The sequence below is a fragment of the Vombatus ursinus genome, unplaced genomic scaffold, assembly GCF_900497805.2.
Source record: "Vombatus ursinus unplaced genomic scaffold, bare-nosed wombat genome assembly UNPS02008961.1, whole genome shotgun sequence".
Classification (NCBI taxonomy): domain Eukaryota; kingdom Metazoa; phylum Chordata; class Mammalia; order Diprotodontia; family Vombatidae; genus Vombatus; species Vombatus ursinus.
In genome coordinates this window covers 10917910-10932817 of record NW_020948739.1, presented here as the reverse complement: position 1 = coordinate 10932817, position 14908 = coordinate 10917910, and the positions used below count along the sequence as shown (strand labels likewise).

The 14908-nt window shown below is 33.0% G+C and overlaps 1 protein-coding gene across 34 annotated transcripts in view; it reads right to left on the bottom strand.

The window, feature by feature from the left end:
- Positions 1 to 14908, bottom strand: part of RIMS2 (regulating synaptic membrane exocytosis 2) — an 850283-nt gene that overhangs the window by 270992 nt on the left and 564383 nt on the right. For 20 of the 34 annotated variants that reach the window (XM_027849901.1, XM_027849890.1, XM_027849897.1 and 17 more), the window contains 2 exons: positions 7055 to 7234; positions 6018 to 6127 (listed from right to left, as the gene is read on the bottom strand). In XM_027849901.1, the coding sequence (XP_027705702.1) occupies positions 6018 to 6127; positions 7055 to 7234 (290 nt within the window). Of the gene's footprint in view, positions 1 to 5214; positions 5248 to 6017; positions 6128 to 7054; positions 7235 to 14908 lie in introns of all 34 variants that reach the window. The other 14 variants (XM_027849888.1, XM_027849908.1, XM_027849889.1 and 11 more) reach the window with 3 other exon arrangements.

Genomic DNA, 14908 nt, shown 5'->3' with positions numbered 1-14908 from the left:
AGGAATGATAACTTGACCTTACTAAACAAATCCTTTACTGCTGATATGAGAGTTTAAATACTGAGGGAAAGGACCATTGAGCTAATCTAGCATGATCTTCTTTATCTTTGATTCCTCACTCTCACACCACCCCACCTACTTAATAATCCAACTTGTTGCTAAGGAGTGTCAATTTTAGGTTCCTAACATTTCTTCTCTCATCTGACAATGCCCCTACCCTGGTGCAGACTGTTATCACCTCACACATGGACTATTGCAAGAGCCAGTTGGTTGGTCTGACAGCCACAAATCTTTTCCCATTTCAGTCGATCTTCATTCAACTGTTAAGCATGATCTTCCTAAAGTACATTTGACCACACCACTCTCCCCCTCCCCAAAATCCTTTAATAAACTTCAGTGGTTCCCTATCACCTCCAGGATCAAATATAAAATCCTTTATTTGTCATCAGAGCTCTTCATATCCTGTCCCTCTCACCTTACCAGTCTTACACCTTACACACTCTCAATTTCCATACTCTGTGAGATCCAGTGACAGTGGCCTCCTTGCTGTTCCTCGAACAAGACACTTCATCTCCCCAAATATGATCATCTTCATTGGCTGTCCCATATGCCTGGAATGCTCTCCCCTTCTATCTATGCCTCCTGGCTTCCTTGACTTCCTCCAAGTCCCAAATAAAATTATTCCTTCTATAGGAAGTCTTAACTAATCCTCCTTACCTATAGTGCCTTTCTTATTAAATATTTCCAATTCATCCAATACATATCTTCTTTGGATATAGTTGTTTGAATGTTGTTTTCCCCCTTAAACTGTGAGCTCCTTGTGAATAGGGACTGTCTTTTATCTTTCTTTGTATCCCCAGTGCTTAACACAGCACAGAATCTGCTACGTAATAGGCACTTCATAAATATTTATTTACTGAGTGACTCATTCATTTTTAGTTGGAGGCCTCCCTTGTGTACAAGGTATTGAATCTTAATTTATTTGACCTTAAATTATATAGTGTTACTTTCTAATGGTAAACTACATGTTTAGAGTAAAACTACTTTTAGAGGCAAATTAGCTAAATTAATTTCCCACTAAATTGTAACTCAAGAGCACTATTTTATTACTATGAGGATGTTAATAACATAACTTGTTAATTGAAAATGTATTTTAAGAGTTGTCAACTTCTGCACAAGGCCATTTATGATCTTGGTTGTTAATATTCTTTCCCTCCTAAAATTACTTTATACAAATTTATATACTGTCATTTACTTATCTATACACTCTGTATCTCCACCATGGGTTGTAAACTCTTTGAGGGCGGGGATTATTTTATTTTGTGTCTGCACATAGTGAGTGTTTTAAAATGTTGCTCCATTTGAGTTGAATTGAATTATATATGTAGATTGAGAATACTAAAAAACAAAAGGTAGCCTAAATGATTTGGATAGATCCTCTGAGAGTTATGAACACATATGGGATGGGAATGGAGAGAACATGATATGTCAATGAAGGGAGTACTGATGCTGAAGAAATTGAAATGAATTCAACAAAAAACTAAATGAAAAAGTTTGCAACATACTGTGCACAGGTCTTTCAAAATTTCAAAATATAAAGCACAATATATAAATTGAAATTTAAGAAGCTAGTGACCAAGAAAAGAACCTTCATTAGCAAGGAGTATGGTGTACTAAAAAAAGACTTCAGGATGCAGAGTTCGAAAACCTGGGTTCTTATCTCACCTTTGACACTTACTGTTGTTTGACTATGGGCAAATTCCTTACCTTCTCTGGGCCATGGCTTTCTCATGTGTAAAAAGAGGATAATAAAATCTGTATTATTTACTTCACAGAATTGTATAGGAATATATGAGCTAATACTTAATTTATTTAAATATATATAATTCATTATTTTATTATTTAATATATGAGATAATATCTATAAAACACTCTGAATATCTTGAGGTGATACATAAATATTGGATATCATTGAACAGAGGTTCACAATTACCTTTTTTAATTTCAGGTCTATATTATTGTTTATTCTGAACTAGCACAAACTATTTCATATTCTAATATTTAACTTAAAGGCAGAAAAATGATATGTATATGTAAACCAGGGATGAGATTGTGGCAACTACTTCAAAAAGAAACATACTTTTTCCATGGCCAGAAGAGAAGTTCTCTTTTCTTCCACTGAGAATAGAGAGCATAGTAAAAACTCATCTGTATTCAGGGCTTTCTCCTACCTCATTAGTCTATTGCCATAAATGGAGATAGAAAAGCACACTGATGAAAGAATTTTCTTTTTTATTCCCTTCTCCCCTTCTGGAAATGATGACTGTTTCTAGTTGTCTACACAAGCACCAGCACTTTCTAATATTACAGCAATACACTACAACTCTAAGTGTTTAAAGAAACTCAGAAAAATGATGCCATTCAGATGGGCATGCCAGGGTAAATGACTCAGAAAACTTCATCTAGGGGGTACAGGGATCCATATGAATAAAATTTACCTCAAAGTGAAGTTTTCTATTAAAGATGTTTTTCCTATTATAAAATATTTTTATTTGTAAATTAAAGTGTTATAAGTATGAAATATATTAGGAACACCCCTATGAAATACAAATTGTTTCACTGGCAATTGCATGCTCATATTAGAATAGAGTTCCATTAAATTCAAAATTAATTATTTCTATAAGAAATATCACCAGTACATAGACAATAAAATTCATTCTTTTAGGCAGAATATTTTTAAATGTAAGTGATCTTCAAGGAGATTTCGTTATATTTTAAATTCCATTTGATAGCTGCATAAAATAACAATAAGGGGAAATCCCAAATGAAAACAACTAAATATGAGAATTCAAAGCAAATCCCTGTGTGTATGTGTGCATATATACATATATGCGCACACACACATATAATATGTATGTGTATGTGTGCGTGTATGTATATATATGTATATAAGTGCAACAGAAGGCAAAAGATGGCTTTCTATATAATAATGATGATGATAAATAATCACTAACATTTACATATCACTGTGTGCCAGATACTCGACTAAGTGTTTTTTCAATTATCTCATTTAATCTTCACAACAATCCTGGGAGGTAGATGCTATTATCACCACTTCACAAATGAGGAAACTGAGGCAAACAGAGGTTTAAGTGACTTACCCAGGGTTAAACAGTTAGAAAGTGTCTGAGGCCAGATTTGAACTCAGGAATATGAGTTTTCCTAACTTCTGGCCTCGCACTCTATGAACCATCTAGCTGCTCCCTTTACCAAATACATTTCTTTATTACTCATAATTTTTGACACTACATACTAAAAGTTTATTTTATAAAAACTAATTGCAAAAAGAAAGTCCTGAAAATCTCATTAGAAACTCAAGCTACCACTACTTTTCAATATAATTCCACATCCTGAATATTTTGGTGATTCATTTAAAAAATATACAGATATGATCAATTTTCAAAGTGTTGTTACCCCTTATATTTCAGTAGTGACTACATATAGTGTGAATTAGTATTAGAAACGGAATTTTCCAAGGCCTTTTAGAGATAATTTGAAAAGCTTATTTGGGAACTATTCAACAGAGTACTTTTCAGAGAGAAAAAAATACTACTATACTGTGTGTATGTGTGTGTATACACAAATATTACCTACATTCTGGACTTGTGATTTCATTAGCATAGGGAAGTCTTGGTGAGAAAACCCTCTGCAAATACAAATCAGCAACTCTTCTACAATTTTTAGAGAACTTGGGAAACTGAGAAGTTAAATGACTTGCCCATAGTTATATATCTAGCATGTACCAGAAGGTAGACAAATACAGATCTTTCTAACTCCAAGGCTAGCTCGTAAATCTACTAAGACTCATTGGTTCCTCCCTCTCCCTTTCCTTCTACCAGTCTCTCTCTCTCTCTCTCCATACATATATACATATACATATATATACATATATATACACATACACATGTATATATATATACATGTATATATACACATATGTATGCATACATATATACATATATTTATAAAAGCAGTCTTTCTAATAGAAAGGCCTTTTAAGTTGGCACTTTCAGGTTCACAGTAAAAAGTTGACTCATAGTATCTTAGATTTTAGAGCTAGAAGGGACCAAGAAGGCATTTAGTGTATCACTCTCATTTTAAAGATAAGGAAACAGAGGTACAGAAAATACAATTGAATTACCCAAGGTCATGTAGGTAGCAAAGTCAGGATTTGAATCCAAGTCCACTGATTTCAAATACAGCACTTATCCCACTATACCACACTGCCTCTCATTTCTACACAACTTATTCTTGTTCAAAAATAATGTCCATATGCAACATACCAGACCACTAGTCATAAAAGCACTGACATTCATATCCATAGTATCTACTTACAGGTAACCACAAAAAAATCAGTTAACCACAACAAAATCACAAACTAGTCCACAAAATGGTTATTTAAAGACAACATACTCATATTTTATTATACTTGTTCTTCATAAATTATCAAGATAAAATTGAAAATCCTAAAAATATTCCCTCAGTAAAATTATTCCTTTTAACAGCACTTTCTAATTATCTGTAACACAGCTTTTCTCCTTTCAATAAGTGTTCTTAACTAAAAGTATCTTCAGCTGCTCTATAACTAGAGAGTTTCCTATCTTCCAAGAATTGTATGAAATCAAGATGATACTATTTATGTTAAATAAATTTGACTCATTTCTAACAAGTTCATCTTTCTTCATATTATAATAAAATATTGATAAAATATCCACATAAAATTTAACTTTTTTATATTGCTAAACATTCTATGTGCATCAGGAAAATGATGCAGAAAATATACACTAAGGTAAAAAGTTTTTTTATTTTACTTTTAAATCCAAATTTGATAACTGAAATAATAAATACTAGATGAAATATTGATGACAGATACATTTGAAGTAAATATAGACCCTCAATGACATAAACACAGACTGCAATTGATATCTTTAGTTAAAGTCTTATTCTAAGCATGGAATTCTGATTAAAAGTGAAATTTATTAGAGAAAAACCTGTTGGTATTAATGCAAATTAAAAATACTTGATTATATGGCATAAAACTAATAAAAGTCTATACAATGAAGGAACATCAATTGCAGTTGGGTTTATTTTTGCTTACATAGCCCCCCAAAAAAAGGCTTTCAGCACAAAACAAACCCTCCTTTATGTACAGACCTTCATAAGGTTCTATCTCCTTGTCTCCATTGTCTAGGGAAAATAAAACAAAAACAAAACAAAAAAAGGGAACCAAAGCACAGGGGTTAAAAACAACAGAAATATATAGAGGCACAGTATGCATCTTCTCAAAAGGAAAATATGTACATGGGCATTTCAATATGTTTTGCAAGTCACATCCATGAACCAACTGAAGATTCACAAATTATTTAATAAATAAATGAGCAAAGATGTTTTATTATTATATTCTATCTCCAAAAATGTCTTTTAATCAACAATTTATAGTGTGTGGGTATCATGTATATGTGTGTATAAATAGTGGTTCTTATGCCATATTATGATAGCATTAAAATATCAGTACAACATGCATTTTTATTCTTATGTTAATCATTACCTTTTTCTGATATTCCAGTTTTGAGAAGGATCACCATAGTTGTACATCAGCTAACCGTCCTTTGTAGTTGTATGAAAATTGATTTGACTAGTTACTTCTTTTAACTAACAACAAGTATTCAAATTTATTCATTTGAATACCATTCAACTCATCCTTTAAGAATATTATCCATGTTTGTTTTTTTCCTATTTTTGATGCATTTAAAATCTTTAAAATGATCTAAATAGAAAAATTTACATAGCCTATAGTAAATGAAAATATTTTACCAAAAATAATGAGTTGTATTCTAATACAAACATAAATGATGACAAAGAACATTTAAAATTAATGTAAAAGGGTAAAGAAAATCTTTATTCACCTTAGAATCCAATGGCATTTCCTAAATGACATAATTTGAAATAAAACTTACTTCTCTCCAAGGTCCCCTTTGGCGGGAGCTGTGGGAGCTGTCGTCCCCTGCGTCCTGCCACTGGAGTACTTGATGGGCTTGTTTGGACAGAGCCAGTACGAGGATGAGACCTACAACATATATTGATAAAAAACAAACAAACATCTAGCATGAATACTCACTATGAAATAAATGTGAGTTTTTTTTAATGAATTTGGTACATATGATACCTTGATTAATACTAATTTAAAGAGCTTTAGCTGTTGATTAAAAAGAGAAAACACTATCTAAAAGGAAAAAAATAAAATAATGACCAATATCTAAATACCAAAAGATGTTAAGATAGTTGTGTGTTGATATGTATACATACATACACACTCACATGCACACAAACTAGTACAGCAAAGTTAATGGAATTACTTCTACAAAATTAACATCCAAACTAGATGAAAGCAGAAGGAGAATTCTGTAGCTTAGAAATGTGGGTATGTTTTATTTTTCTTCCTGGCTCCAAATCTACTCTAACTTTCCTTATTTTGATCTAAACAGATATGCAGGCTCATATGAAATAGATTTCATTTGTAAAATAATTCAGGAACTTAGAATAAACCAGTGAACATTTTAAAATGTAGTCAGAAAAGATAATAGTTAATACATAAAATTAATATCAGCATAAGAACAGTTTAAAAAAGCTTCATTTGATGTTGTTATGAGAACTATTCCATAAGCGATGTCTAATGGACACAAACAATTTCTCATTCTGTAGGAGAAGAACATGACGGTTATGATATGCTTTACATGGGAAATTACCCAGGACTCCTGATAAATGAGAAATCACAAAACAAATGTAGTCAAACAGTTAATAAACAAATTACAATGGCAGCTACACACTATTATATCCTTTGAATATAAATAGTGTGTTTACACTGAAGGGGTTAGTATCTATTACTACTGGTGATCAGCCAAAGATGATAAGAGATACCAATTAGCCACTGGGAAAATAAAATGGTGTGTTGGAGGGGCAAAAAGGAGGTTAGTCTGATTGATTTGTCTTTCACCTCGATAAGGCAGGTGAAGGAGGGGCAGATCTTCCGGTCATTAATGAAGGCATCGACCTCATGAGGTTTGTATCAGGACGTTCAGTGGATCTGGAGCGGGAGGTGGTCCGCTCTAGGACAGGCCGTTGTTCTGTTGATCTGGATCTGAGATATGGCTGTCTATCTGCTGCTTCACAATTCCTGTAATGTTAGTCAAAAAGCAGCTCAGTTGACCTTTAGCTCTTCTTCGTTTTGTTAAGTTATGATGCATCAAACTGATTTTGAGAAAAGTCACTGTTAAAAGTTACGGAGCACATAAAGAAGGAGCTACTATTTTTTTCAACATCTTTCAGCAACCTTTAGCTTCTGAAGAGCATATAATGATCTGAGTTCTGCCTTCAACTAAATATCAGCAAATTTGACTGAAGGTACTAGATAGAAGTTGCTTAGGCATAATAAAGGGCAATGACTGATCTAGTATTAGCTGCTGAACTCAATTTTATGGATCATTATCTAAAATATTTCAAAGAGTTCAGTGATAGCACAGTCCTTTCCCTAATATCTTCCAAAGGTGGGCTGGGGAGGAAAAGAACTATATATGCATTATTTTCCAAGTCGCTAAAGTAATGTAATCAGTATAGCAACAAAGTTATCAAAAGTCATTTGGCATAGTCAGAATATACTGATGAAATCTGATAGTTCTACTTAAGGAATCAAATTATGGTTATGAAAAAACATGGCCTTAAGAGGACCTAAGTCTGAAAGCCATGTTTATGGATGAAGTCATGACTATGTGATTCAAACTAAAATAAATAAATAAATAAATGAAACTAGTCATTTTGTGTCAGCCACAACTTTTGTCATATACTGCAATCATATCAAATATAGGGTAATCAGATAAGATTATTATATGTTAATAGTGTGTTGCTTTTCAGATGATGAGGTCTGTTTGGTTATACATAAAACCAAATCTAGATCCTAATATTTGCCCAAAGTCATGTGCTATAAGCTTTTTAATGCCAATGTTACACCAGTTCAACCTGTTTGCAGTACCAATAATAGCAGATTTGGGCTTAGATTAATGTGGCTTATTATTATACATAAGTACAAATTCATATAGATTTGAAATTAAATCATATCCCCAACAAAAACCTGCACACAGTGAAATGCAAAAGTAGTACTGTAAAAGAGTTGCACTATTAATTATAAATTATTTCAGTCATATATACAGTAATAAATACTGTAAAAGTGAAATAAAGATGGAAAAAGTCTCTCTAGAAGTAATGATATTTATAGAATACATTTTGATACCATGAGAAATTAGATGATTGGTATGAAAATATTTTTCTGCATTACATTTATATTAGCTAACTTTAACACTTAAAAGTCATTATGTTGACATTTAAGTCAACTTTTATGATACTTTAAGTTAAAATTTGTCAAAAGGAGATTTAGTTTTTTAATCTTTGCTAATCTACTAAGTCAATAGTTTTTCTCCTAAGATCAACATAGTAATATAAAAGGAAGAGAGGGAATAAAAGTATTAATTAATATATAATGACTAAATTGGAGTTCCCACCAATTTCAGAGTTCTGTAAAAAATTTCAGGGGGTTGGTGCCATAAAAACAGTATCATAAGCTGTGTTTGGTAAGGAGAGGGAAGTAAATTGGCAAAGGATCCTTGAAGTGAGGCAGAGCAGTAGGCGATGCAACATGACTGAACTTAGACAAGGCAGAAAAGTTGGACTGAGTAACAATTCCTTAATAACTTAGTGAGAAGTGGTATCAGTTGTGGGTGAGAAGTGATATCAGTTGTGGCAATTTTATGGAGGACATGTCTATAAACAAAAAAAAAAGTTTAAAATTAATTTTAAAATAATTTTTACAAAAAGAAAACAAATGCAGGTAGCTTCTTTATGCAGAATATTAAGATATTAAGAAGTTATATTTATAAAATAACACTTTAGAACAAATATTTCTTTAAAAATGTTAACTTTACTCAATTTATAATTTTTACATAAACCTCTTTATATGCCTTTCCTTCAACTGACAATAAATAGGCTTAAGAAAGTTAAGTTCTCATATACTTCTTCAGAATATGCAAGCATAAAAGTTTAATTCTGCATTTGTAATAAACATGCCATATTGTCATGTCATGGTATTATTAAATAGAAAACTGGCAATGTACCTATAATCACTCTGTAACAGAACAACACAATTACATATTGGTTAGGAAACTTGCATATGTTTTATTAGTTTCACTACATTCTGTAAGTTTTAAAATGCCACCATGATATTTAAAATAAAAGAGGATCAAATTATTTAACATATTTAAAGCATTATGTACATCTTGAAGTACTGTGTAAATGATAAATATAATGAAAAAGGTAATAGAAAACTTAAGTGCCTCCTCCCACTAAAACAGAAGATATAGTGACATGGCATTCTGTGATAGTGTTCATGATTAAGAAGAAGAGATAAAAAGAGATAACGCAATGGAGACTCAAAAGAAAAACAATTAAATAGGCAATAAGATTAATTCCACATTTTCTCGCACATGTATACACATTTCACCACACCAAAAATAGAAGGTTTTGGATAACTAGCATGATCTTAGAAGGGCTTTTTTTTTTAATTGAAGAACCCAAGAGGAAAAAATAAATAAAACATGGCAATGTTCTCACAATGAGATTAGAATAGCTCCTAGAAAGTTAGGGATATAGGCTCATTGCAAATATTGATGACTATATGCCAAAGTTACTTAGGCTCATATCTAGTTTTCTTTTCAACAAGAAAGCAAGAAGTCAAGCAGGGCAACAGTACTAGGACCTAGGTGAGCTACAGAATGAGCAAGCCTCCATAAAATTCCTGAATGAGTTCCAGCTACAAACACTAGCATTAGAGTAATAGAAATTGAGGAGTAAGAAAAAAAAAAGAATAACTTATTATGGCCAGAGCTAGGACAATTTTAATATATGTAGGTTTTTTATTAAATTGTATCTTGCTTAAAAAGTATTTTATGTAAGTTATTTACACAGAGATTTGGTAGTTCTTTACAGTCTTATTTTTCAAATAGTTTACATTGCCCTTTAGCTACTGGATTATATTTCTGGATATTCTAACCCCATCTGAGTAAAGAAATGTAGGCTATTTCTCTTATGTTGGTGAATTTGTACAGCTCATGGGGATACAGCTCAAAATAGTGTATAAACATAAAACTGAGAGGGATAGCTGATGTATTTGATGCCAGAATCAGGATCTAAATAGATCTCCATAGGCTGGAGCAGTCATAAACTGAGATTCAGCACTGTGCAATGGTAAAATCACTGGATTAAAATAACAGCACTACAAGTACAAGTGTTACTTTGAGAAAATAAATCACTTTAGGCCTCAGTTTTCTCATATACAAAATGAGTGGAGCTTTCTAAAATTCTTCCCAGTTCTAAACGTGTGATACTGAAGCTATAAAATTTAAGATAGATAAATAATATAGTCATGCAGCTAGAGTAAAGAATAACGATATTCTAATTACTACATTACTTTCCACAAAAGAATAAAACTTTAGGAAGGCTTTCAGAACATTTGTTAGCTTCTCTATGGATAATTGTATAAATAAAAACAATAATTGATGACATATATCACTTAATATTACCTTGATTATCACAACAACCCTGTATAGTAGGTGTTATCTTTATTTCCCAGATATGGACATCAGGGTTCAGAGATGTTAAGTGACTTTCCAAGGGTCACACAGCTGTTTGAAGTAGTATTCAAATCTAGGTCTTCCTATCTTCAAATCCCACACTCTAGTTATTATACCACAAAGCCTCAAAAAAAGAAGAACTACAGCAGATAAGAACACATGGACATGTTTGGTAACATTTGTTGGTAATATTGCTTTTTTTCTGTATTTTTTTCATTTCTCTTCTTCCTCACTTGTCTCTTCAACTCTTTTGGCTTAATCTACTTTCTCTACTTAACTTATTCTAACAGTCATTTTCCCACATTCTCAAGACTTCCCTGCTCCTACTTGTCACTCTTTTCCCTAGTTTCAGAGTTTTAGTTGCCACCAATTCCTTTTTCTTTCTTTCCTTTACCTAGTTATCTAATTGTTTTTCTTTTTCCTCTGTTAAGTAACTATTAAGTTCCCTCTTTAAAAAAAATCTGTTATTTCCTTGTAGTTCTTGCCATTTTCCAGCTTTTATTCTATTTTTCTTCACTCTTAGAGGTACCAATCCTGCAGGAGTTAAGAGGGGATAGAAGTACTGTCCCATGGTAGAAATTTCCTATTGTCCCTGATCATGAGGTTCATTTACAACCTTTATCCTCACCCCATCATGGTTTTCCTCTGACCTTGCCATGAATTCTCCTCCTGAGTCCACACCCTCCCACCTTCTGGATGCTTATTGCCCCACATTGGCTCTTAATCTCCTTCTCCTAAGGTAGTCCTTGGGGGTACAACGATCTCCAAGGATAGTTGGTCTCTCTGAAGATTATGCCTAATGAAAGGTATAAATCTCCCATTACAAAATTTCTCACTCCAGGAGGGTGCATTTCAGTGACATCCCCTCCCACCACTGAATTGGGATTTCCCCTTTTTTGTCTCCTATTTCAATCTCTTCCTTTGTTACTTTCACCCATTCTCCCATAGCTCTTCTTCTTCCAAAGAAATTATAGGAGTTATTTTCCCTTTGCTATTTACCTTTGACTTGATTTAGGTATATCATATAATTCTTTCCATCTTCACCCTTCCCTCTCCTAAAAGGAATCCACCTATTCTGTAATTTAGTCCTAGAGAAAAATAATTCACCTGAATACAGGTAAGTTGTGATAATTTAGCCCATGGTGTTTCAAGCCTGTTATTCCACCATCATTTTTCTTCACTTTCACCTTTATCTTTATCCCTTTAGCTACTTTTAAAAATAAATCTCCAAATAATTCTTCTGCTATTATTTTGTTTTATTTTTGTTCAAACTCCCCAGACAGTTTTCTTTTTCTAGATATTTTTATCTGTTTATATACCCCATATCAATGGGGTAACATTTTGTAACTTGTGGCTATATTTATTTACCTTTCATATGATTATGTTACCTGGTATACTTGCAAAGAGGATAATATGCTCAAATATGTTATTTATTTTAGGAATGTTACAAATGCCTAATATTGAACATTTTTTTTTTCATTTCTGACTATGCTCAGATTTGCAGAGTATGTTATTTTGGGCTGCACATTGAAGTTTTATGCATTTTGGGAATATATTGTTCCATTCTTTTCTGTCATTTCTAGTTGGTCCAGAATAGTCTTGTTATTCAAAGTTCATTTCCATTTGAATTTCTTTCACTTAGTCACTTGCCAAATTTGTTGTTTGTAACTGGAAATTTTAAATTTAATATCTGAGTATCTCAGAATTTACAGCATTTTGGGGGTTGGAGGAAGAGATGTATGGATGCTTTAGATTAGCTCATTTGTTTTCAGAAATTCTGTGCAGTTTTCCTGTATTATTTCTTGTACTGTGGTGTACAGCTTTTTAAACTTGTGATAGTCATCTGAAAGACCTAGAGTTCTAAAACTGTCTGCATACATCTTGAATTGAGATCAATTGTGTTTTGCTTATACAGAATATATGTATTTTTAAAAATATCATTGCTTTTCCATTTCTTTCCTGGAATGTCTTTTATTTCTATATAACTGATTTCCTATTCAACAGTTCTCTCACTGGAGTGACCTTGCACAGTGAATTCAAGTTTTTCTATTCTAATAATTTGTGCTACTCAGGGTATACATTCTTTCTTTTTCCATTTTAACTTCTGTTTTGATTATTCCTCTTTCTCTCTTGAACCATTAGAGAATGCCCCATTGTAGGACACTCTCTATATTGATTCAATTTCTTTTGTCTTGAAATATTTTTTTCAGAGATATTTGGCCTCACTTTGATGTCTTGGTGTCTTTCTTTCTGTTTTACTGTCTTTCCTGTTGATTTATCTGTTTGTGTTTTAGGTATTTAACTGAATTATCTTTCTCCTGAGATATTTGACAATTTCAGTCTTTTTCTTTCCTCTTATTCCCCTATTGCTCACTTTCTGACTCCTCCTATTGATATTAATTCTCCTGAGTATTTTTCTTACAAAACTGTCTCAACCACCTTGCACGTTAAGGAATTCATTTTTCATGAATCTTATTCCCTGACTCACTTTCCTTGGTTCTTTAGTTCTCTAGTTAAGTGCTGCCACAGTCTACTTTCACATTAAGCAAAATATACTTTTTCTTTCCCCACTAGGTATAGGTATACCTCTATCCACTTTTTTCATTACTAAACTTCTTGAGAAAATTGTCTACAAATGGTTCCTCCACTTCTCTCCTCTAACTTTTTCATAAGACTCCTACAATCTGACTTGCAACTTCATCATTCAACTGAAACTGCTCTCTCCAAAGTTGCAAATTATCTTAATGCCACACATTAATCCATTACACTGACAGTTGTAGTTCACTGAAAGCAACCCTAAAAAGTACTTCTTCAGTAGTGAAAAATTGCTAAATCTAATGACCTGAGAGTCAAATCTGGTCTTAGACCAGATACTTGACACTTACTAGCTGTGACCCTAGGCAAGTCACTTAACCCCAACTGCCTCACCAAAAAAAGAAAAATCAACATGTGAAAAACTGAATTCGTTATTCTTGTCCCCTCCTCCAAACTCTTCCCTCTCCCAAACTTTCCTAATGCTTTTGAGGGCACAACTATCCTCCAAGTGATTCAGGCTCACAACCAAGATTTTATCCTTGAATTCTTATGTTCATTTACCCCACATATCAAATCAGTCATCAAATCATATCATCTCTACCTTCACAACACCTCTCATATACATTCTCTTCTTCCTACTCACATAACCACCATCTTAATATAGATTCTCATTACTTCATGTCTGAACTACTGAGATGGTCTTCTGGTTGGTTTCCCTGCCTCCAGACTATCCTCTACTCAGATGCTTAAGTGATCTTTCTAGAGTTCAGGTCTGACCACATCATCATCCCCCTCTCACCTAATTCAGTAAACTGTAGCAACTCCCTATTGCAAATATACTCTGGCTTTTAAAGCCCTCCCTAACCTGGTCCTTTCATATGTTTCCCAGCTTCTTAAACTTTACTACCTTGCAAATTATCTAAAATCCAGACACGTGGCCCTTCTTGCTCTTCCTCACCCAGGACAGTCTATCACCAACTAGGCAGCTTTTCACTAGCTGTTCCCTATGCCTTGAATGGTTTCCCCCCTCAAATCTATAGCCCAGATTCCCTGGCTTGCTTCTTCTTTCAAAACTCACCTCAAATACTACCTTCTGCATGAGATGTTTCCTGCCCCTTTACCCTTCCCCTACCCTCTACAGCTAATACTTTCCCTCTGAGATTATCTTCCACTTAAACTGTATGTGTATAGTTTACATGTTTTCTCACTCATTAGAATGTGAGTTCTTTGAAGTTAGGGCCTATGTCTTTGCCTTTCTTTGTATCCTCAGTACTTAGAGCAGTGCCTAGCACATAGTAGACATATGATAAATGACTTTTGTGATAATGATCATTTATAATTATAATTATACAGTATATTACTTTATTTTAGTTATCTCTTCTTAGCAATTTTTTCCCCATAGCACACTTTTTCACACCCTATATGTTCCAGTCATATTATGCCACAGTCTCTATTCTTTACACTTGATAGTGCTTGACATTTTGCATATGTAATATGAGGTTTTCCAAACCCTATGCCTTCCTATTGACATTCTCATCTTTTAAGATCCAGTTCAAGTCCTACCTCCTTCATGTTACCTTCCTAAGCTAGAAATTACAATTATTTGTATACATGATTTCACTATTCTTATTAAATGT